This window comes from Vidua macroura, chromosome 10 (assembly GCF_024509145.1).
Source record: "Vidua macroura isolate BioBank_ID:100142 chromosome 10, ASM2450914v1, whole genome shotgun sequence".
Taxonomy (NCBI): domain Eukaryota; kingdom Metazoa; phylum Chordata; class Aves; order Passeriformes; family Viduidae; genus Vidua; species Vidua macroura.
Window position 1 is genome coordinate 17,073,347 of NC_071580.1, and position 17,079 is coordinate 17,090,425.

The 17,079-nt window shown below is 38.5% G+C and overlaps 1 protein-coding gene across 2 annotated transcripts in view; it reads left to right on the top strand.

The window, feature by feature from the left end:
- The window catches only part of CUL3 (cullin 3), a 54,989-nt gene that overhangs the window by 8,253 nt on the left and 29,657 nt on the right, over nt 1-17,079 (top strand). For both annotated transcript variants that reach the window (XM_053986189.1, XM_053986188.1), the window contains exon 2: nt 10,527-10,724. In XM_053986189.1, coding sequence (XP_053842164.1) covers nt 10,527-10,724 — 198 coding nt within the window. The remainder of the gene's footprint in view (nt 1-10,526; nt 10,725-17,079) is intronic.

Below are 17,079 nucleotides of genomic sequence, written 5' to 3' on the forward strand. Positions count from 1 at the left end.
AGACTCAGTGCCTTCCACAGAAGGTGTGGATGTGCAGAACAGCATTGCTCTTTCCTTTGACTCTTCTTAACTGGGATTGAGGCATGCAGCATCTGTTTTTTTTTAAGGTTATTATAATGTTAATATTGTAGAAGTCACCAGTACAAAAGATTTCCCAAAAAAACTAATTATTAAATTAAGATTTTTTTATTTCTACTTTGTAATGTTTTTTGGGTAATGGTCTAAAAACTAAATGGACATATGATCACATACTGAATCAAATTTTTAGTCTGTTCTGACTAGGTTATACACAATACTTCTATTAATTTAGAGTTAGGAATGATCTGAGCAGTCTGGGGTATAGTGGTGCTGCTTCTGCTGACAGTGACCTGTTGTCAGGTATGGCACTCAGGACAACCTGCTGCTCATCACCTGAGCTCCCACTGTTGTAAAAGGAAATTAAGAGAGTCAGGGGCCTAAATCCCACTGAAATTTGAGATTTTCAGCTATCTTCAGTCTTTGCTAGTAAATCTTGTTAGGTTATATGTAAGCAAACACCTCCCCTGTCTGCTTTCAAGTCTTTAGTAAATAGGAAGTAGTTTCAGTGGAAGAGGAAGGAGCCACCTTCCTTGTCCTGCAGCATAAGAGAGCCTGCACATGGCCCCTTATCCCAAGTAAGCAGCTTTGAGGAAATTGGCAGGTGAGTGTAGTTTGCTCACAGTCACACAGTCCTCAGGTTTTGAAAAGCTTGTCCTTAGCTCTTACAAGCTTTTATTGCAGTGGAATGCTAAATGGCTTGAATGAAATTTTTAGGATTTGGCCCCATTTATAAATGGGAGAAGCCATGCCCAGAAATTAATAAAATTTTGTGCCACTGTTTGCAATGTCTTGTCATTTTACTTGCCAAGAACCTGTTTGACAGCCACAGACACACAGCTGAGCTGTACTTGTCCTTCCCTACACCTTATAGACCTCCAGGATCCTGCTGACAAATGAGAGGGATGATTCACTCCCAGAAATCCAGATTTTCTTTGTTGTTCCATATTCTGCTGTTCTAATTAGGTTCAAATATTTTCTTTTAACACCAACTTTGTTTAGCATAGAAACAAAGCTATTGTATTTCTTTCAGGAACATATTTCCTCCTGTTACACAAATCTTTTTAATTTTTTTTTCCATAGCTTTAGTTTGAGGAAAGTTGTTTTAGGATTACTACTTCTGAAGTGAGCCAGGAGGACTCTGAACTTCTCATTTGTTTTCAAAATACTGAAAATAATTTTTATTCTTTTGGGTAGGACAGAGGAAGTAGATAGATCTTTAGCATCAAATCCTTCTATTTCTTCCTCTGTTTTGTTCAGAATGGGTTTTTATTTAGTTAAGCAATCCTGACACAATACACTCTCTTTTTTCCTGAGTGTTATTTGCACCATACATGACAGTACATCTACTAAAATATGTCCAAAACTTACTTCAGGTCTGAAAATGATTCTGTTAATTTCCAAAGCTAAAAGTGAAAGATCAGACTTTTTGAACTGTGACTTAGATGTGAACTTCAGCTCTGAATTTGCAGGGAAGTGAGAGTATAGATAATATATAGCAGCATATAGTATATATGGAGAGTGTATGTACAGCAGTATAGACAGCTCTTCTTTACCCTTGTTAGTTTGAAGTGCTCTGCGAAATCAATACTTTCATTGCAGGTGTTTTATAGTCCTCCTCTGTTTTCAGGTGCTGTAGTAATGAGCACTGTAGAAATGTCACTGAATGTTTTTGAAAGGAGCCCTGGTTATTAATGTCACTCTTTTGGCTGTTTAAGCACTTCAATTCTGTATCAGTGACAACTATCTTTTGAGCTAGAACTTCCTAGATTTTGCCTCTTAGCAGTTATTCTAGAAGCTTGTACAAAACTAATTAATTGTTTGCTTTTAAATACAACTTCTTAAAAAACAAGTTTCATAATGTAGTATCAGGTGGGCAGAAGCTTGCATCATGGCAGGGGAGATTTACTCATTCACAGTGAATGCCTTCTGATATTTGAAAGGCATTTAGATTTGTCTGCACATGCTGGGGAAAAAGATGTTATTTAAAAACTTGGATTTCTGTGTTGTAATTAAATATTATTCTGGTGTCTTCTGTGGGCAAAGCATGCAACTGGTAGAATAAGCTCTTTAGTGTAAATAGAAGCACCTTAATTTATGTTGAAAAGAAGTTTATTTTGGTGTGTTTTCTTTGCTTTTCCTCAGTATCTAGCCATCCATTACAACATCCATTAATCCTTGCTGAATAAAGCATATGCATATGCTTATTTCAAGCAATTTGGGTCTTGTGGGAAATAAGTAGCAAGGCAGATGAGTGAGGAAGAGACAGAGTTTTGTTTATATGATCACAGATGTAGATATTACCAACTTTATCCCCTGTTGTTACTTAACCTACTGATAGATATTTTAGAGAGAGCCTTGAAGACTGCTCTGTGTGAATCCATATATATACCAATAAATGGATGAAAAATGAGGCTGGTGAGCCAACATTTTTCATTGGCCCACTCAGACAAGCAGTATTCTGCTTTTGTCTGTATTAGTAAGAGTTCTTTTTTATGTGTATTAATAGGGTGACTGAAGGTGCCTTTTGTAAGTTGAACATCATAAATTGCAAAGTGACCCCATAAGTTGGTTTTTGGGGAGTATAATAGTATGTCATTGCCCACTAGTATGGGAAAGGTGTGCAAAGGTCTGTAAGAAGAAAATTGTCTTTGTTCACAGAATCACCACTGTGTAACTTCATGTTTCAGCTTGTTTGCCTCTTCAGAATGTCTCTGTTTTTTGCATTTTTTGAAAGAAATGAAAGAAAAACTTTATGATTATTTGGTAAGTGATGGCTGCTCAGAATTACGTAGTTCATAGTCTCAGTTCAGATGAAGCAGGTCTTCGGGAGAAGTTCTCAATTTTTTCCTCAATTTTCTCCCCTTCAGCATTTTATGTTCCATAGATTTGCAAGACTGAAGATGAGGAAGGGCATTTGGGAAAAACAAAGAAACTGTATTAAATGGAAGTTGAACTCTAGAGTAAGAGAGATATGTTGGTAGTTCAAGATAAGTCTCATCCTTCTGAATTTGTTCCTAAAATATGACAGATAAATGAGTATCTGATCCTCAGTTTTGTTCAGTTGCCTAAACATGTCAAAACTGTTGATGCAGTATTACAGGTTCTAATAAAGATTTGTTTTAAACTTTTCATATAGGCTGTTAAATTTTGCTGTTGTGTAGTGAAACTCCTCTCAGGCCTAGCTATAACACAGGCAAGTGTTACATTTTGAGAGAAGAAACAAATCCTTTTTCCTTAGATTTACTAGAAAAGGAAGTTCCTGGAGCATAATGCATTTTGCTGTAAAGCTCATAACCAGCCAGCCAACCTGCCTTCCTCTTCAAGCTCCTACCCCAAAGCAGCACTTGTTTTGTGAGACAATGCCATGGAGTAAAACAAATCTGCCAGTCATGGTGCAGGAGTGACTCCTGCTTTTAAGGAGCCATCACTTTTTAGGCTGCTTAACCCAACTGCTCCATACTGGCAGAACAGCTTTTCAGTGCTGCAGAACCCATTCAAGCCAGGTGGAGAAGGAAAGGGTTTAGTCTAAAATACTGCAGTTCTTGGATGTTTCAGTCGAGAAGGAGGAGTCCTCTTTGATTTCATTGCAGATACTGCTTGCTTCTGCTGAGTTAAGCCTAGGAAGGGGAGGTGGGTTTTGCAGTTCCTGGATTTCTGTTACTGATTGAGTATTGTCGTGGAGCCCTGCCTGCAGAGGCTCAAGCCTTTCTGAGGGTGAGAGTAGAGTTGATTGTTCCTTTGGCCTTTAGAGTATGTCTCTCAGCACTGGCTCCTCAGTTCATCTGCTGAGCCTGGAATGGAACATGGTGCAGGCTATGAATATTCCTTGCAGGAGTAATCTGCAGAAGTTTAGTGTAGGGTTTGCTCACCCAAACAGTGACAATACTTGAATACCACGGGAAGAGTGAAGACCAAAACATAGGTATTAAAAATTGTGTCAATATTTAATCTTGTAAATGACAACTGGCAGATGTCATAAGCAAGTTATAGGCACTGATTCCCCCCCGCCACACACACCCTCTGAGGGAGTATAATACTGTAATAGGCAGTTCCTGACACTCCTTAGGAGACGTGGATAATATTGTATTGTCGTCTTCAACTGTTGTTAAAGGTCACCTAGGAGCAAAAGGTGTCCTACTTATTATTAGGACAGTTTTGATAGAATATTTCTATGACTTCCCTGTGACTCTTGACAGATATCCTAAGATTAATAGCCCAGATGCAGGAGAAGAGCAATGAGACAGGGTGCCCCTTTCTTCATTCTCCTTCTCTTGGCCTTCAGTCATGCCTTTGGTGTGTCACAGTCAACCTGTTCAGATAACACAGTTGAGAAATGTTGTGGAACTTTGTTTGTGGTGGTTTTGGTTGTTCAGAAATAAATTGTTTTTATTTGTGGAAGAGTGTGTGTAGCCTATGCATCCTCTTCCAGATATACTCGTTGTTACATAGTGAGGAAAACTTAAGAACTCAGAAAAGTGTTGACATTGAGCTCTCCGTTTGACATTAATAGGAGTACATTTTATCTGCTCTGTAGTTGAAAAAAAATGTAGTACCAGATCTTAATATGCCATTTTTCAGAGATATTCTTGGAGCAAATGCTAGACAATGTATCTCTGTCATTGTAAATTCTTGTCTTTTAAATTAACGATATTCAAAGGGTTTATAAAAATTCAAATAGTTATTAGATTCTAAGGCAGGAAATGTTCTGCTCTTGCCCTTTTCTGGATAACCTCAGCCAAACTGCATCCAGAATGAAGGATACTGGCCCAGAATACGAGTTACTGTGTAACAGACAATTTAATACCATCTTGATGAATGCCTTGTCTTGCAGTGGAAGGGAGCAGTGTTGGTGACAGTCTCCTTTGCCTCAAGGACTGTGCCCCTGTGGTGGCAGTTTTAGATAACAGCAGTTGGACTCTTCTCATTTTTTCTGTGGAGGGATAGGAAATGGGGGAGTGAGAATAGGTGGCAATTACTAGGTGCAAATGTTACTCCCAGCACTGCTAACTAACTTTAATTCTTGGTATCCTCTCACTTCCTTCAAGGTAGAGAGCATAAACACTTGTATTCTGTAATTCCAGTTGGTTCTTGTCCCAGTACTCTGTGGTATTAGACATGTGAAGAATGTCATGGGAAGGAATGAGGCAGATGGTTGTTTTTTTTGAAAACTTTGAGAAGTCTTGTTCTGCAGTAATCACTTCCAGACTGACATGTTTCACCTGCTAATGTGTAGAATTGTGGTAAGCACTCTCCAGCTATGCTGTAGAAAAACTGAGTAGTAGTGTTTGTGACATTTTTGAGAGTAAAAATGTCCTGCAAATGTGTTGACAGTCTATTAAAACTTCTGAGATTTAACAGTTTTGGTCTGAGATCTTTGTGTGAACTTCCTAGAACTTGTGTAGAAATTTCTTCTGCGTGAAGGATAAGAAGCTGTGTCTGGTCACTGAGTTTGGGAGTACTGGTTTGTCTATCTCCTGTTGCTGCTGGTGGACTTCTGGGGATCCTCCTGCTGATATTCTGTACCCCTCTTGTTAAGAACACTAAATAACTACTTAAAGCTGGTATAAACTATCAAGATTTAAGAAGGCTCCTAGCAGTTTACTTCTTTAATTTTCCCTTGCAATTCACAGCATTTCAAGCATGGTTATATAAGAGGAGTGAGCTGTGTTAAGTTAGTGTAGCTGTGTAGTGTTAAGGGCAAAATGATGACAAGGGAAAAAAATGATGAATATGGAATGAAGTTGCGTTCAGAGGAAACTGTTGTAGAAGTTAAAGTAAAGAGAATGGAAATTATACCCCAAAACATTTATTTCTCTGCAAAGTAATATGGATTTCCAGCAACAGGTATGTTGGAAGTTCCAGAATCTGGGAGCTCTAGTGTTGTTTTTTGACTGTCATTGGTAGAAGCTAGGGAGCAAACACCGGGTTCCACTGGTGACCACAAGTATTTTGTTGCTCACCTTTGTTACCGTACACTGCATTTCCATTGGAAGACTGGTACAGGCAGTTTGACAAGGTCACGTGTCCCCAGGGAGCCCTGGTTTTCCAGCTTCCTCAGCCTACAGCTGTAATGTGTATCACCAGATCACCCAGTGGTTAAGGTTGGAAGGCACTTGGGAAGTCATCTTGTCCTGCCCCACTGCTCAGGGTCACCTAGAGCTGGATCAGGACTGTATCCAGTGTGTTTGTGTCTCTCTTATACTGGGGAACCCAGAACTGGGCACTGAGCTCTACATGTGGCTTTCCAGTGCTGAGGAGAGCCCTTGGCCTACTGACAACTCTTCCATATGCAGCCTAGGATACCATTAATCTTCCTTGCCTCGCGGGCCCATTGGTTTGTCATCAACTTGATGTCCACCAAGAGCCTTGGGTTCTTTCCTGCCCAGTGTGCTTTTCCAGTCATGTTCCCCAGCAGGCATTATTGCATGGGGTTGTTCCTTCCCCCAAGGGAAGGATGTTGCACTTCTCTTTGAACTACATGTTTAGAAGAGGGCTGATAACATTTCGTATGAAGTTACACATTGATGAGAAAATAACGAGATTTGAGCTGTTAGCTTGTTCTGATTGAATGCTGTGGTAGGTTACTTGGAAGAGGTGGTGCCTGTAAGCTTCTAGGAGGGAGAGACTAAGAAGTCTCTTCAGGACTGTTACCAGCTTTACCTGCTTTACAGGTGATAACAGCAATAGATTGCTGACAGTGATGGTTTATTTGACTTGATGATTTTAATAGGGTAGACAGACATTGTTAAAGGAAGGGGCTTGAGTGTATCTGATCCTGCACTGTGGAATAAAGGACCTTTTGAGTCCTTTGTAGTCTTTTTTTTGTGAAATGACTGTACTTTCATGTACACTGACATTTTAGTCTAATTTCCTCAAGATGTACTTGTGCTACACTCTGAGTTCAGATGTTTGTGCTCGAGTTGCATCTTTGAATCATTAGCATTTGGGCAGCAGTGTGTGGAAGTTTTCCAACCGGCGGCTTCTTATAAACAGCTCTCTCTCTCCTGCCAATAACAGACTTGGTCGCTTTCCCATTCCCCAAGAAAGGTAATGTTCAGATAAGTGTGAGTACATTAACACGTTTCCTCTGCTTGGACACTGGCTTCTTGCTATCTTGGTGAATCTGGGTGTAGACACTACTGAAATTACTGGGATTTCACTTCTGAAAGCCTTTCCAAACCTGTGTGGGTTTTTTCAAAGACCAGCAGAAGCAGCAATCTGCATTCTGCTTAAATCTGCAAGAATACAAAGACAAGCAAGGCAACTGTATGCTAACTATGGATTTTAGTTCTAAAATATAACCTTTAGAAGAAATCTGGGAAAAACATCTTGGCTCTGATCCTGTGTTTGTGGAAGAGGGTCACTTCCAGACTTTGTTGCTAGGGATCTAGAGTGTTGCATAAAGCTTCATTGGTGGGTCAGACTGGGGGATTTGGATTGCAGTTGTGTTGTCAGAGATGCTTTTGTAGAGAATTCTGAAAAATGCCAGTATTCTAGTACCATCAACAACTTACTGGTTTTTCTGTTTGGATTTTAAATCTGCCTGCAAGCCTGACTTAAGGAATGGGATGAAAAGACATGAACCTGTGAGTTAAATAATCCAAGAATACATTGCAAATTCTTACATACCCTTGAGAATACAGGAAGATCTCTTCTGCTCAAATGCTAATCAACTTTTCAGCAGCAGGGAGGAAATAATACATTTTTCCTCAAACTTTACTGCAGTGACTTACTGCCAAATAGAATGGAATTATTTAAAGTATTAGGAGTCTGCTTTGTTAGAAAACACTGCTGCAAACAAGTTAGCTATGCTAGATCTTTTTGGAAGACAGTGCTCTTCTAATGTGATATTCTAGAACTTGAGCAAATCTGTTCCCATAAAACCTCACTGATGTTAATCTCAGTCAGAAACAGAATAAGAAGCTGCATTGAAAAGCAGAGTTTTTCATGCTTAATCCTAAAAGGTAGTAAGATAATTTTATAGTACTTTTTCAAATATTTACCTCATGAAGATGTGTACTCCTTCAAATTACCTTCTATCGACCTTTCTTGTGCTGTTGGGAGTAGCTCATGGTGTGTCAATTCTTAAGTGGCAAAAAGCTCTGTGTTCTTGTTTGTATTCAGGGACTTTGGAGCAAATAATATTGCAATCATTCCTTTTTTATAGCATTTGGATTAAAAGTACAAGAATTAACGGTTTGCTTTTAGCTTTTTGCTGAAGGGATCTGAATTACCGGATGTGCTGCTTTAACTCTGTGTGTAACGTACACAGATGTTCTCTGTGACCAGCCCAGAAACAGGAGCACTGTAATACCTCTGCAGACTGGTGCCCAGTGACTTGCCTGGTTTATACAGATCATACCTTTGCTCAGAATACAGAGTGCAATTAAATTGCAGTTGAGATAAAAAGCTTGTGTTGGCTGAGAGTTTTTTAATTAGCAGAGGGAGCCTCTGCTTTGTTTGAAAACAAAACCTCGGGTTTGTGAAAGGAAAGCTGAAAAGCTTTTACTTGGATTGCTGTCTGCAAATCTAAATGGTTGCCTTCATTATCAGTAGTTGTGAAATTGCTGGTTCAGGAAGACTGTAGACAATAACTTCCCTGAAGGAGCACCAATGTAGCAAATGCAAATTAAAAACAAAATTACTGACCTTTCAGTGCTGTGCACAGCAGAATAAGGAAGTGTGGAGGGACCTGTGACATTCCATCCACCATTCCTCTGTTACTTTGAGGCTTTACATTTAGGAGATAGGGAGCTAAAATTTTTTCAACGTGTTTCTGATTTTATTTTGTTTTCACTTTTAAATATATAATGGCACATCTTAAGTTTGGGGTACGTAGAGTTTAGTAGTCAAGTGGATCTGGTATCAGAGGAGTGGAAAAAATAACAACAGGATTATTTTTATAATAAAAATATTTGTATTTAACCAAAACTCTCAAAGATGCGCAGGATAGAAAATTGCATGTCTTGTTTTCATTTTATTCATCAGCCCATTCCTTTCCAAGGCAGTGAATGGCTTCTCTTTATTGTGAGCTGTATTGTTATTTATCATGCTTAGAAAACTTGATATGATATTTTGAAAATACATGTAAAAATATACTTGGAGTAAAAAGATTCTGCTAAATAATTGTATTTGATTACAAATGCAATCAAATCTAGTCTTCATATCTTTCCTCTATTCACTTAGTGGGTTTTGTTGGAGGGAGAAGGAGAGGTGGATTAGGGCTGGTCGTAATTTTCCTCTATAATGTCATACCATTATTCTTTCCTCTTTTAATACTTTCAGTTCCTATTTTCAAGACTACTTTGACAGTATTGATAGACTCTGGGATATTTTCACTTCCCATAGTAATTCTGGGAATAGCAGCTTTTTTTCCCTTCTCTCTTCAGCCCTTTTCTTTAGCTATAAAATGCTAAATCTATTTCTGGTTTTGTATAAACTAAACCAAACTTAACTTTAAACATTGCTTTGAAAATCGGTTCAGTTTAAATGTGCTTGGGGTTTTTATTTCATTTGGGTGGTAAAACTTGGCTGAATCACAGACTTTAAGCAATACTGGCATCTGATTTTTTTTTTTTTGCTATACTTACTTGCAATCCCAGATACTGCTTTATCTATAAAACATCATATGTTGAAGCACCTTTGCATTGGTAAAGCACGAGTGTGAAATTATTCACACTAAGTACTAGATAGAAGTTTACTGCTGTATTGAGACTATTTCTTTATAAGAGTTTTTTCCTTCTCTGAATCTTTGTTTTTTCTTTCTTTCTGTGTATTTACTGAAGTTTACAGCATCTGAATACCAGATCAAACAGATGCTTCTTGGTACATGCCATTTAGAAAGGTATTTATTTGTATTTGTGCAAAGGGAATATGTTCGATGCAAGAGAGGTGTTGGGCATTTGTGGGGGGTTTCAGTGGTACCTATAATTATTTAAATTGTAGGTACAGCGTTGTAGGTGTGTAATTCTTTGGCCATTAGTACCTCAGCTAGCTCAAGCAGATGACCAAGTTTGCTAAATCCGTGTCAGACATCTTTTGTTGTACAGGTTGATTTGGGATCTGGTGAAGCAGATTCGTATTACAGCACATTTTATGAGGTGCCAAATAATGTGTTAATATAGAATGAGAGTTAACCATCTGTCACTGTTAGCCTGTGGGGAAGAGACTTTTGTCCACAATTACCTGCCTTTCCACCTCCAAAGGCTCTGGGGCTGGATTCTGGGCCTTTGCAGTTCTGAAACAAAGAAAGCATTAAACTTTTGCAAACTACAGTTTTCATAAATATTCTTGAAATCTGTACTAGTCTTATAAATACTGTTTTTCTTTTAATAAAGTTTGAGAAATCTTGTGATAATGGAGTCAACAAGATGGGGCAGAGCAATTACCTCATATTATCTATATTTTTTTTTTATTCAAAACAATAACGTAATGTTTTATTTTTACAGATGACTATGGATGAGAAATATGTGAACAGCATTTGGGATCTTCTGAAAAATGCAATCCAAGAGATTCAGCGTAAGAACAATAGCGGTCTCAGTTTTGAGGAGCTGTATAGAAATGCTTATACAATGGTGTTGCATAAACATGGTGAAAAACTCTACACTGGACTAAGAGAAGTGGTCACTGAGCATCTAATAAACAAGGTTTGTCCATTTGTGAATTAAAATAGAAGTGTCTTGTATGAAAGAATTCTGAACAGTTATTTAAATGACAGAAAATCTAACTTTATTATGTTACCTTGTGTTGCAGTTGTGTAGCTTCTCTCAAAAATGGTAGCATAGACCTAACATCAAGCTCAAATGATTTCATGTCCCAGGTATTGTTTGTTATAAATTACTGATGGAAGGCAGACCATAGGAAGCACTTGAAAGAGTGTAACAGGAAACAACTTTTTTTTGAAGAGTAACTGTTAGGAGCTGTTAATTTTTTAAAGGTCTGTGTTATTTTTGGTGGCATTTTGACTTTCGTAGGCCAAATTTTGTCTTGTTTGCCAGTCAGTTTTTTTCATCTGTGGAACAAATAAATACCAGTGTAAGAACTTGTTTTCTATAGGCTAATGAACTAATTCCCAGGTTAATGAGACAGCTGTGCTGGGATTATGCTCTTTAAAGAGGCGGTAGGCACTGTTCTAAAACAGCAACTCAGCAATAGCAGAAGTCCTGAGTAGCTCACATTCTGCCATGTCAGCCTTTGCAAAACCATGTAGGTCAGTCAAAATGACATGCAGAAACTTTCTGAAGATCTATCATCTTCAGGTCTCGTGTTAAACTGTGGAAGTCTTTAGCCTTTGACTGAAGTTTAGAATTGATTAATAAATATGTAAGTGGAACAAGTTAGAAGTCACTTTTTAGGACTCGGGATAATTTTTCATGGCTATAGGACTCTAAGTCTATGGGAGGTGCCTGCCTTACTCCTCATGGTAACATCCATAGCAGAGAGGTACCTGTCCACTTTCATCCCATACTCTGGCCATGGGTTTAGATGGAGTATCAAGATTTTTGTCCTGTTTTTATACGATCTGAAAAGGAAAGTCAGAGACCATCATGTGTGTTGGATGATTACTTCTGGCTGAAATACAGAGAATGGATGGGAGATTTATGGCTAAAAATGCAGGATGCTTGGCGACTTTTTTTGTGTGTTCCAACTGGAGTTACTGCTGTGGCAGAGAAACGTGTTATTTCTTTTGTAAAATCCTAGTTTTCAAAGCTGTGGTCCAGATAAGTACAGTCTAAAACTGCTTTGAATGTGGGGCTTTTTTACTGTGTGCACCAGAGGAGACATCTTCTATGAAGTGGTTAAATAATTTGCAGTTCTTTTCTATAATTGTAGCACATCTGTGACTCTCAAAAACTTCTTGTTTCATTATCTGTGCATTCATAATCTGTACTATTCATATAAAATGTGGCAAATGGCTGAGGCTTTTTTGCCTTGTTCTTGTATATGTCTATGCACTTAATAATCGTGACACTAAACTTTTATTATTCCTAGGCTTTAGCTTATCCTGGTTTAATTTAATGGGTGTCTTTTTATCTTTGTTCCTAGGTATTCTGCCACTTATCTTAGGTCCCAGCTATTTTGCATATTAAAAACTATGCATTTGCAGAATTAATTATTCTGAAGTGCTGATTGTGACAGGCTGACAAAGGGAGTTTGTACTTTCAGTGCAGAGGCTGAGAGGCCTGCACAGATAGCAGTACAGAGAAGTGCCTTTCTGACACTTAATATTCCTGTATCTGGTCCTTTAAAAAAAAATCTCCTCTGATGATCAAATATGCTGATCCATAATGTGATTAATCAAATCATATCCATGTGTGTAGGTGAAAAAAAGATGACCAAAGCTTTTTCAAATAAAAAGGTTAACTGAGTTTTAGTAGTTAATTGCTATAAAAAGGCTAAATTATTCTGATGATGCCAGCCTGTAAAATAATCCAAGGAAAAGACTAAAAAAATACAACTTATGCCAAAAATGTCTGAAAAATAAGAAAAACTTATAGTGCCTAAAAGCTACTGCTTGTCCCTTTTGAATGTTTGCTTAGACACATTATGTTGAGGAAGTATATAGATGGAAGTATGGAAAAAATACTGCATTGTTTATCAAGAATAGGATCAGTGCTATAATGACATCTTCTGTTTGTGCCATTGGAACTTGTTTTGAGATAAATAAAAAAGAAGTTTTGTTTAAGCTCACGTTTTGTCATAGAAATTTTAGCAAAATCTTATATGTTCGCTGTCTCTTTCCAAGAGATTCAGTGGTGCATGCTAGAATTTAGAAGAGGGGGATTTTGCCAACTGAAATATTGTTCATTAAATTCTTTAATAAAAATGGGAATGTTCACAGATGAATAGATTTTACTGAAGAGCTATACTCAGTTCAGGGAGCACTGCTGAGGAGCCTACCCCAAATTTAAAATTGCAATAATCGTTGAGCCATAACTGTCATTTGCTGCCCACATCTCCAGGTTATCTTTTTAGAAAAAACTGCATTCTTGTGATATTCTAGTTGTGCTGTTTAATTAAGAATAGATGAAGAGACTAGGTAGAGGCAGTTGTATATGTTGTTGTTTTGTATATGTTCAATTGTTTTTACAAATAGTTTTAAAGCTTGGAAAGCACAAGCCTTTATTTTTGGTGAGGCATGGATAAGAGCTGTATTTATGATTTATGCTAATTTAATTGCCAGATGAAAGTTGTGCTTATTCAGCATTTTAATTAGCAATCAAACACTAATGAGAAAAGTATTTAACTTCTCAACAAGAAAACAGTGCAGTGCACTGTCTTGACAGCTTAATTGTAAATAAAATAAAAGGTGCAAATATGATCAATACAAGGTGCATGCAAGCAAGTTATTATCAAGAATGCTTGGTTTTAGACTTGCAGACCCCAATGATTTGCAGTTCTGAATCACCCTGTTCTGGCTGTGGGCTAAAGGCTGTAGTAAGTCAGGTACTCTGCATCACTGAGACGAGTCGGCTCTCTTGAGCTGCCTTGTTTTTACTACAGGGTAAGAGCATGCTAAAACTTGTCTTTACCTGTGTATTGACATCATTATTTAAGTGTGGTACATGTAGAGCTATTTAAAAGTACTGTTGAATTTTGAAACTACTGAAACCTTTCATCTTAATTCAAGTATTTAATTCCTGTGTATCTGATACTTCACTAATTTCTCCCTTTCTTGCCCACTGACAATCTTGTAGCTTGATGTGGACACTCTTCCTTCACACTTCTCAAGCCTAGTCTGTTATTACTTCACACAAATGTTAAGTGTTTTTAAAACACACAAAGCTTAGTTTACAGCTCTCTAAACCATTTGATGATAAGCAACGTCATTTGCTTTACAGTAAAAAAAAAAAGTTAAAGGATAATATTTTTAATGTTCATTTCGTGCATAAGTCAGTGGGGCCCAATAAGGTGCATCCCAGAGTCCTGAGAGGAATTGGCTGATGTAGTGGACAAGCCACTCTCCATGATATTTGAGAAGTCATGGCAGTCAGGGGAAGTTCCAGGTGACTGGGAAAGGGGAAACATTGTACCCATCTTTCAGAAGTGTAGAAAGGAGGATCCTGGGAATTACAACCTGTCAGCCTCACCTCTCTGTCTGGGAGGATCACGGAAGAGATTCTCCTAAAGCTATACTAAGGTGCATAGGTGGCAGGGAGGTGATTTGGGACAGCCAGCACAGTTTCACCAAGGGTGGGTCTTGCCTGGCCAAGCCAGTGGCCTACTATGAAGGAGTGACCACATCAGTGAACAAGGGAAGAGCTACAGATGTCATTTCTCTGGACATCTGTAAAGGTTTTGACATGGTCCCCCATAACCTTCTTGTGTCTAAATTGGAAAGAGATGGAATCAGTGAGTGGAGTTAAATGGGTAAGAAATTGGTTGGGTGGTCACACCCATTGATTGTGGTCAATGGCTCAGAGTCTCAGTGGCCATCAGTGACAAGTGGTGCCCCTCAGGGGTCTGTCCAGTACCTATTTCAGAGTAACAGTACAGGCACTGAGAGCACCTTTGGTCAGGAGGGCACAGAGCTGCTCAGTGCAGGAGTGGGCTGCTGGTGCAGGTATAGGCTGAAAGAATTGTGTCTACTCTGGGACTTAGAAAATTATGTCTGGGGTCCTTTGCAAGCTTTAAAATTTGCTATCTTAGTGTTGCAGAGAAAAGGGAGAGATGAGAGTCATCTCCATCAGGGAGTTTGAAATTATTTCCATAACATCAATGAAATAGGGAGGAATGACACGCGAAGTTGTGTAGGAGGCAAATTACCTACTGAGCATTAGAATGAGGCTGACTGGCAATGTATGCAGTGTTATCTGCCTTTTTTTTTCTTAATGATGTTTTCAAATGATCTTGAGCAAGTCTGCTATTATATGGAGGGCAGAAGGATGTGAGGGAATTGCTCGAAAGTACATAACTGTTCAGAATCCCCAGTATTCTTCAGTGTTTGTTTTTTCCTTTTAGCAGTAGGATAGCAGCTGCAGGGATGAACAGACATTTCTGGTAGTCAATCCATTAACCTACTTGGGACTCCTAAGATTTTAGAATACTATCTTTTAGACTACTCGGATTTTTCTATAAGAAACTCTATAATAAAAGTTCTGAGAGCTTGAGGCCTTGGTTCAGAAAGTGCTGTTCTGTACTGCTGCTCCCCTCAGGATGTTCTGGCTGTCCTTACAGTAGTGGAAATTATGTAATTGAACTATTTGTGCTGCTTCATCAGGCGAGGCCCTGTAAGATAGAAATAGTAGGCCATAAGTCTTCTTTATGTACACTTAATCAAGAGTTATTTAAAGGTATTGAAAGCTTATGCCAACAAACTACTCTTATTGGGGGAAGATTTCTGTATTTCCTGAAGACCTGTATCCAGTAGAAAATTCAGTTGGGCTTGAAGTTATACACAAAATTTCATCCTTGTAACTATAAGAAGACCTTGCATATATTACAAAGTTGCTAATTTATTTTCAAGTACATCTGTATATGGACAGTCCTATTTAAACTGGCTTTCCCTGCAGTTTACTTCTATATTGCAAATACTGTCACAAAAATCACCACCAGCTCAGCTAATTTAAAGTAACATTCTGCTGGTAAAAATATTTGCGATTTTAAATTTTCTAAGGCTTTGGCAGAGTAGCAGCTGCGTCTCCTCTTTGTTCAAAGAGTGTGAGTGTGCACTTTTTTTACTTCAGATCATTTATTCTCCCACAGTGGTGTGACTCTGCACCTTTGCATGGCTAAGATGTTTTGTGCATTATAGCAGTTTCCCTGTAGTATTGCTGAGTTAATGGCCCATACAAGAAATGTGTTGAACACTTGTTAACTATAAAGTTGCTGGAAGTGATAATTTGCTTGGCAGTAGTTTGGTTGGCTTTGTAGCAGCTGAAAGAATGGCTTTCCAAGCCTCTTCTGCAGTTTCAAATAAACCTAGAAGAATGTGATTGCGAAGCTTCAGAGGGAAACTCTGAAGGTTGCTCTGTACAGCATTCATTTCTGAATTTCAAGCTTATTTCCTGAAATCCACATGGCACACCATATGGAGCAGAGGTGCCACTGTTGCAGAACGTTCCAGTGTCTGCTTGGAAGGAAGTTGTCACTGTTACCTGGTGGCAGGTATCCACCCCCTTCTGTGTGACTTGGCACTGGCTGGCCCAGCAGGATTAGTGTGATGGATGTGGGATGTGAGCAATTCTAAGGGCACACTGCCTCTGTATTGTCAAAGTAAAGGGTATCATAAAATTGATCAGTAACTACCCTTGGTTATTTGTGCTTATAATCTAATCATGCTTTGGTAAATTTTATCAGTGTGGATGAACTACCAAATAATGTTTATAAAGCTTTTGTGTACTGACCGAAAAAGTGAAAGCAACGATGTCATGTTTGTTTCTCTTGTTCTGGGAGATTGTGCATATTCTTCACAAGTATGTCTGCTGAAGTTTTTAGTGTGTATTTATGTTTTGGCTAAAAACTACCTGGACTGGGTGACAACAGAGCACACATTTGAGAGACCAAAGGGTAAATGATGATCATGATCAGAAAGAATGATGCAGTTAAGCAGTGCTTATAACTGCATATTATGTTTTCCAAAAGCAATGAGGGGAGGCCTTACTCAGGTGTGCAGAGCAAGTGTTTGAAGATGTAAGAATGCTTTGAACAACTTATGCATACCTGTATTGCCTAGATGCAGTAACAAGGTGAATGCTATTGGGATAAGTTTCCCCTCTTTCATCATTCCCCTCTTCCTTCCTCTCTCTACTCTGTCTCCTCCTTCCTCCCTCTCCTCTTCCTTCTCCTACACCTTCATTCCTCTCCTTTTCTCCTTCATCCCTTTCCTCCTTGAGGCCATTTTGTGTTGGATGATGTTCCACACTGTGTCTCTGGTTTGCTCATCTGAGTTTGTGAGTGTGTATAGTAGTGTGGCAGATGGGATTCTGTTACTCTGGTTTGGCCTAATAACTTCATAAAGCTGGAATGACAGAATGAAGCCTGTCAGGTGATCGCATGAGA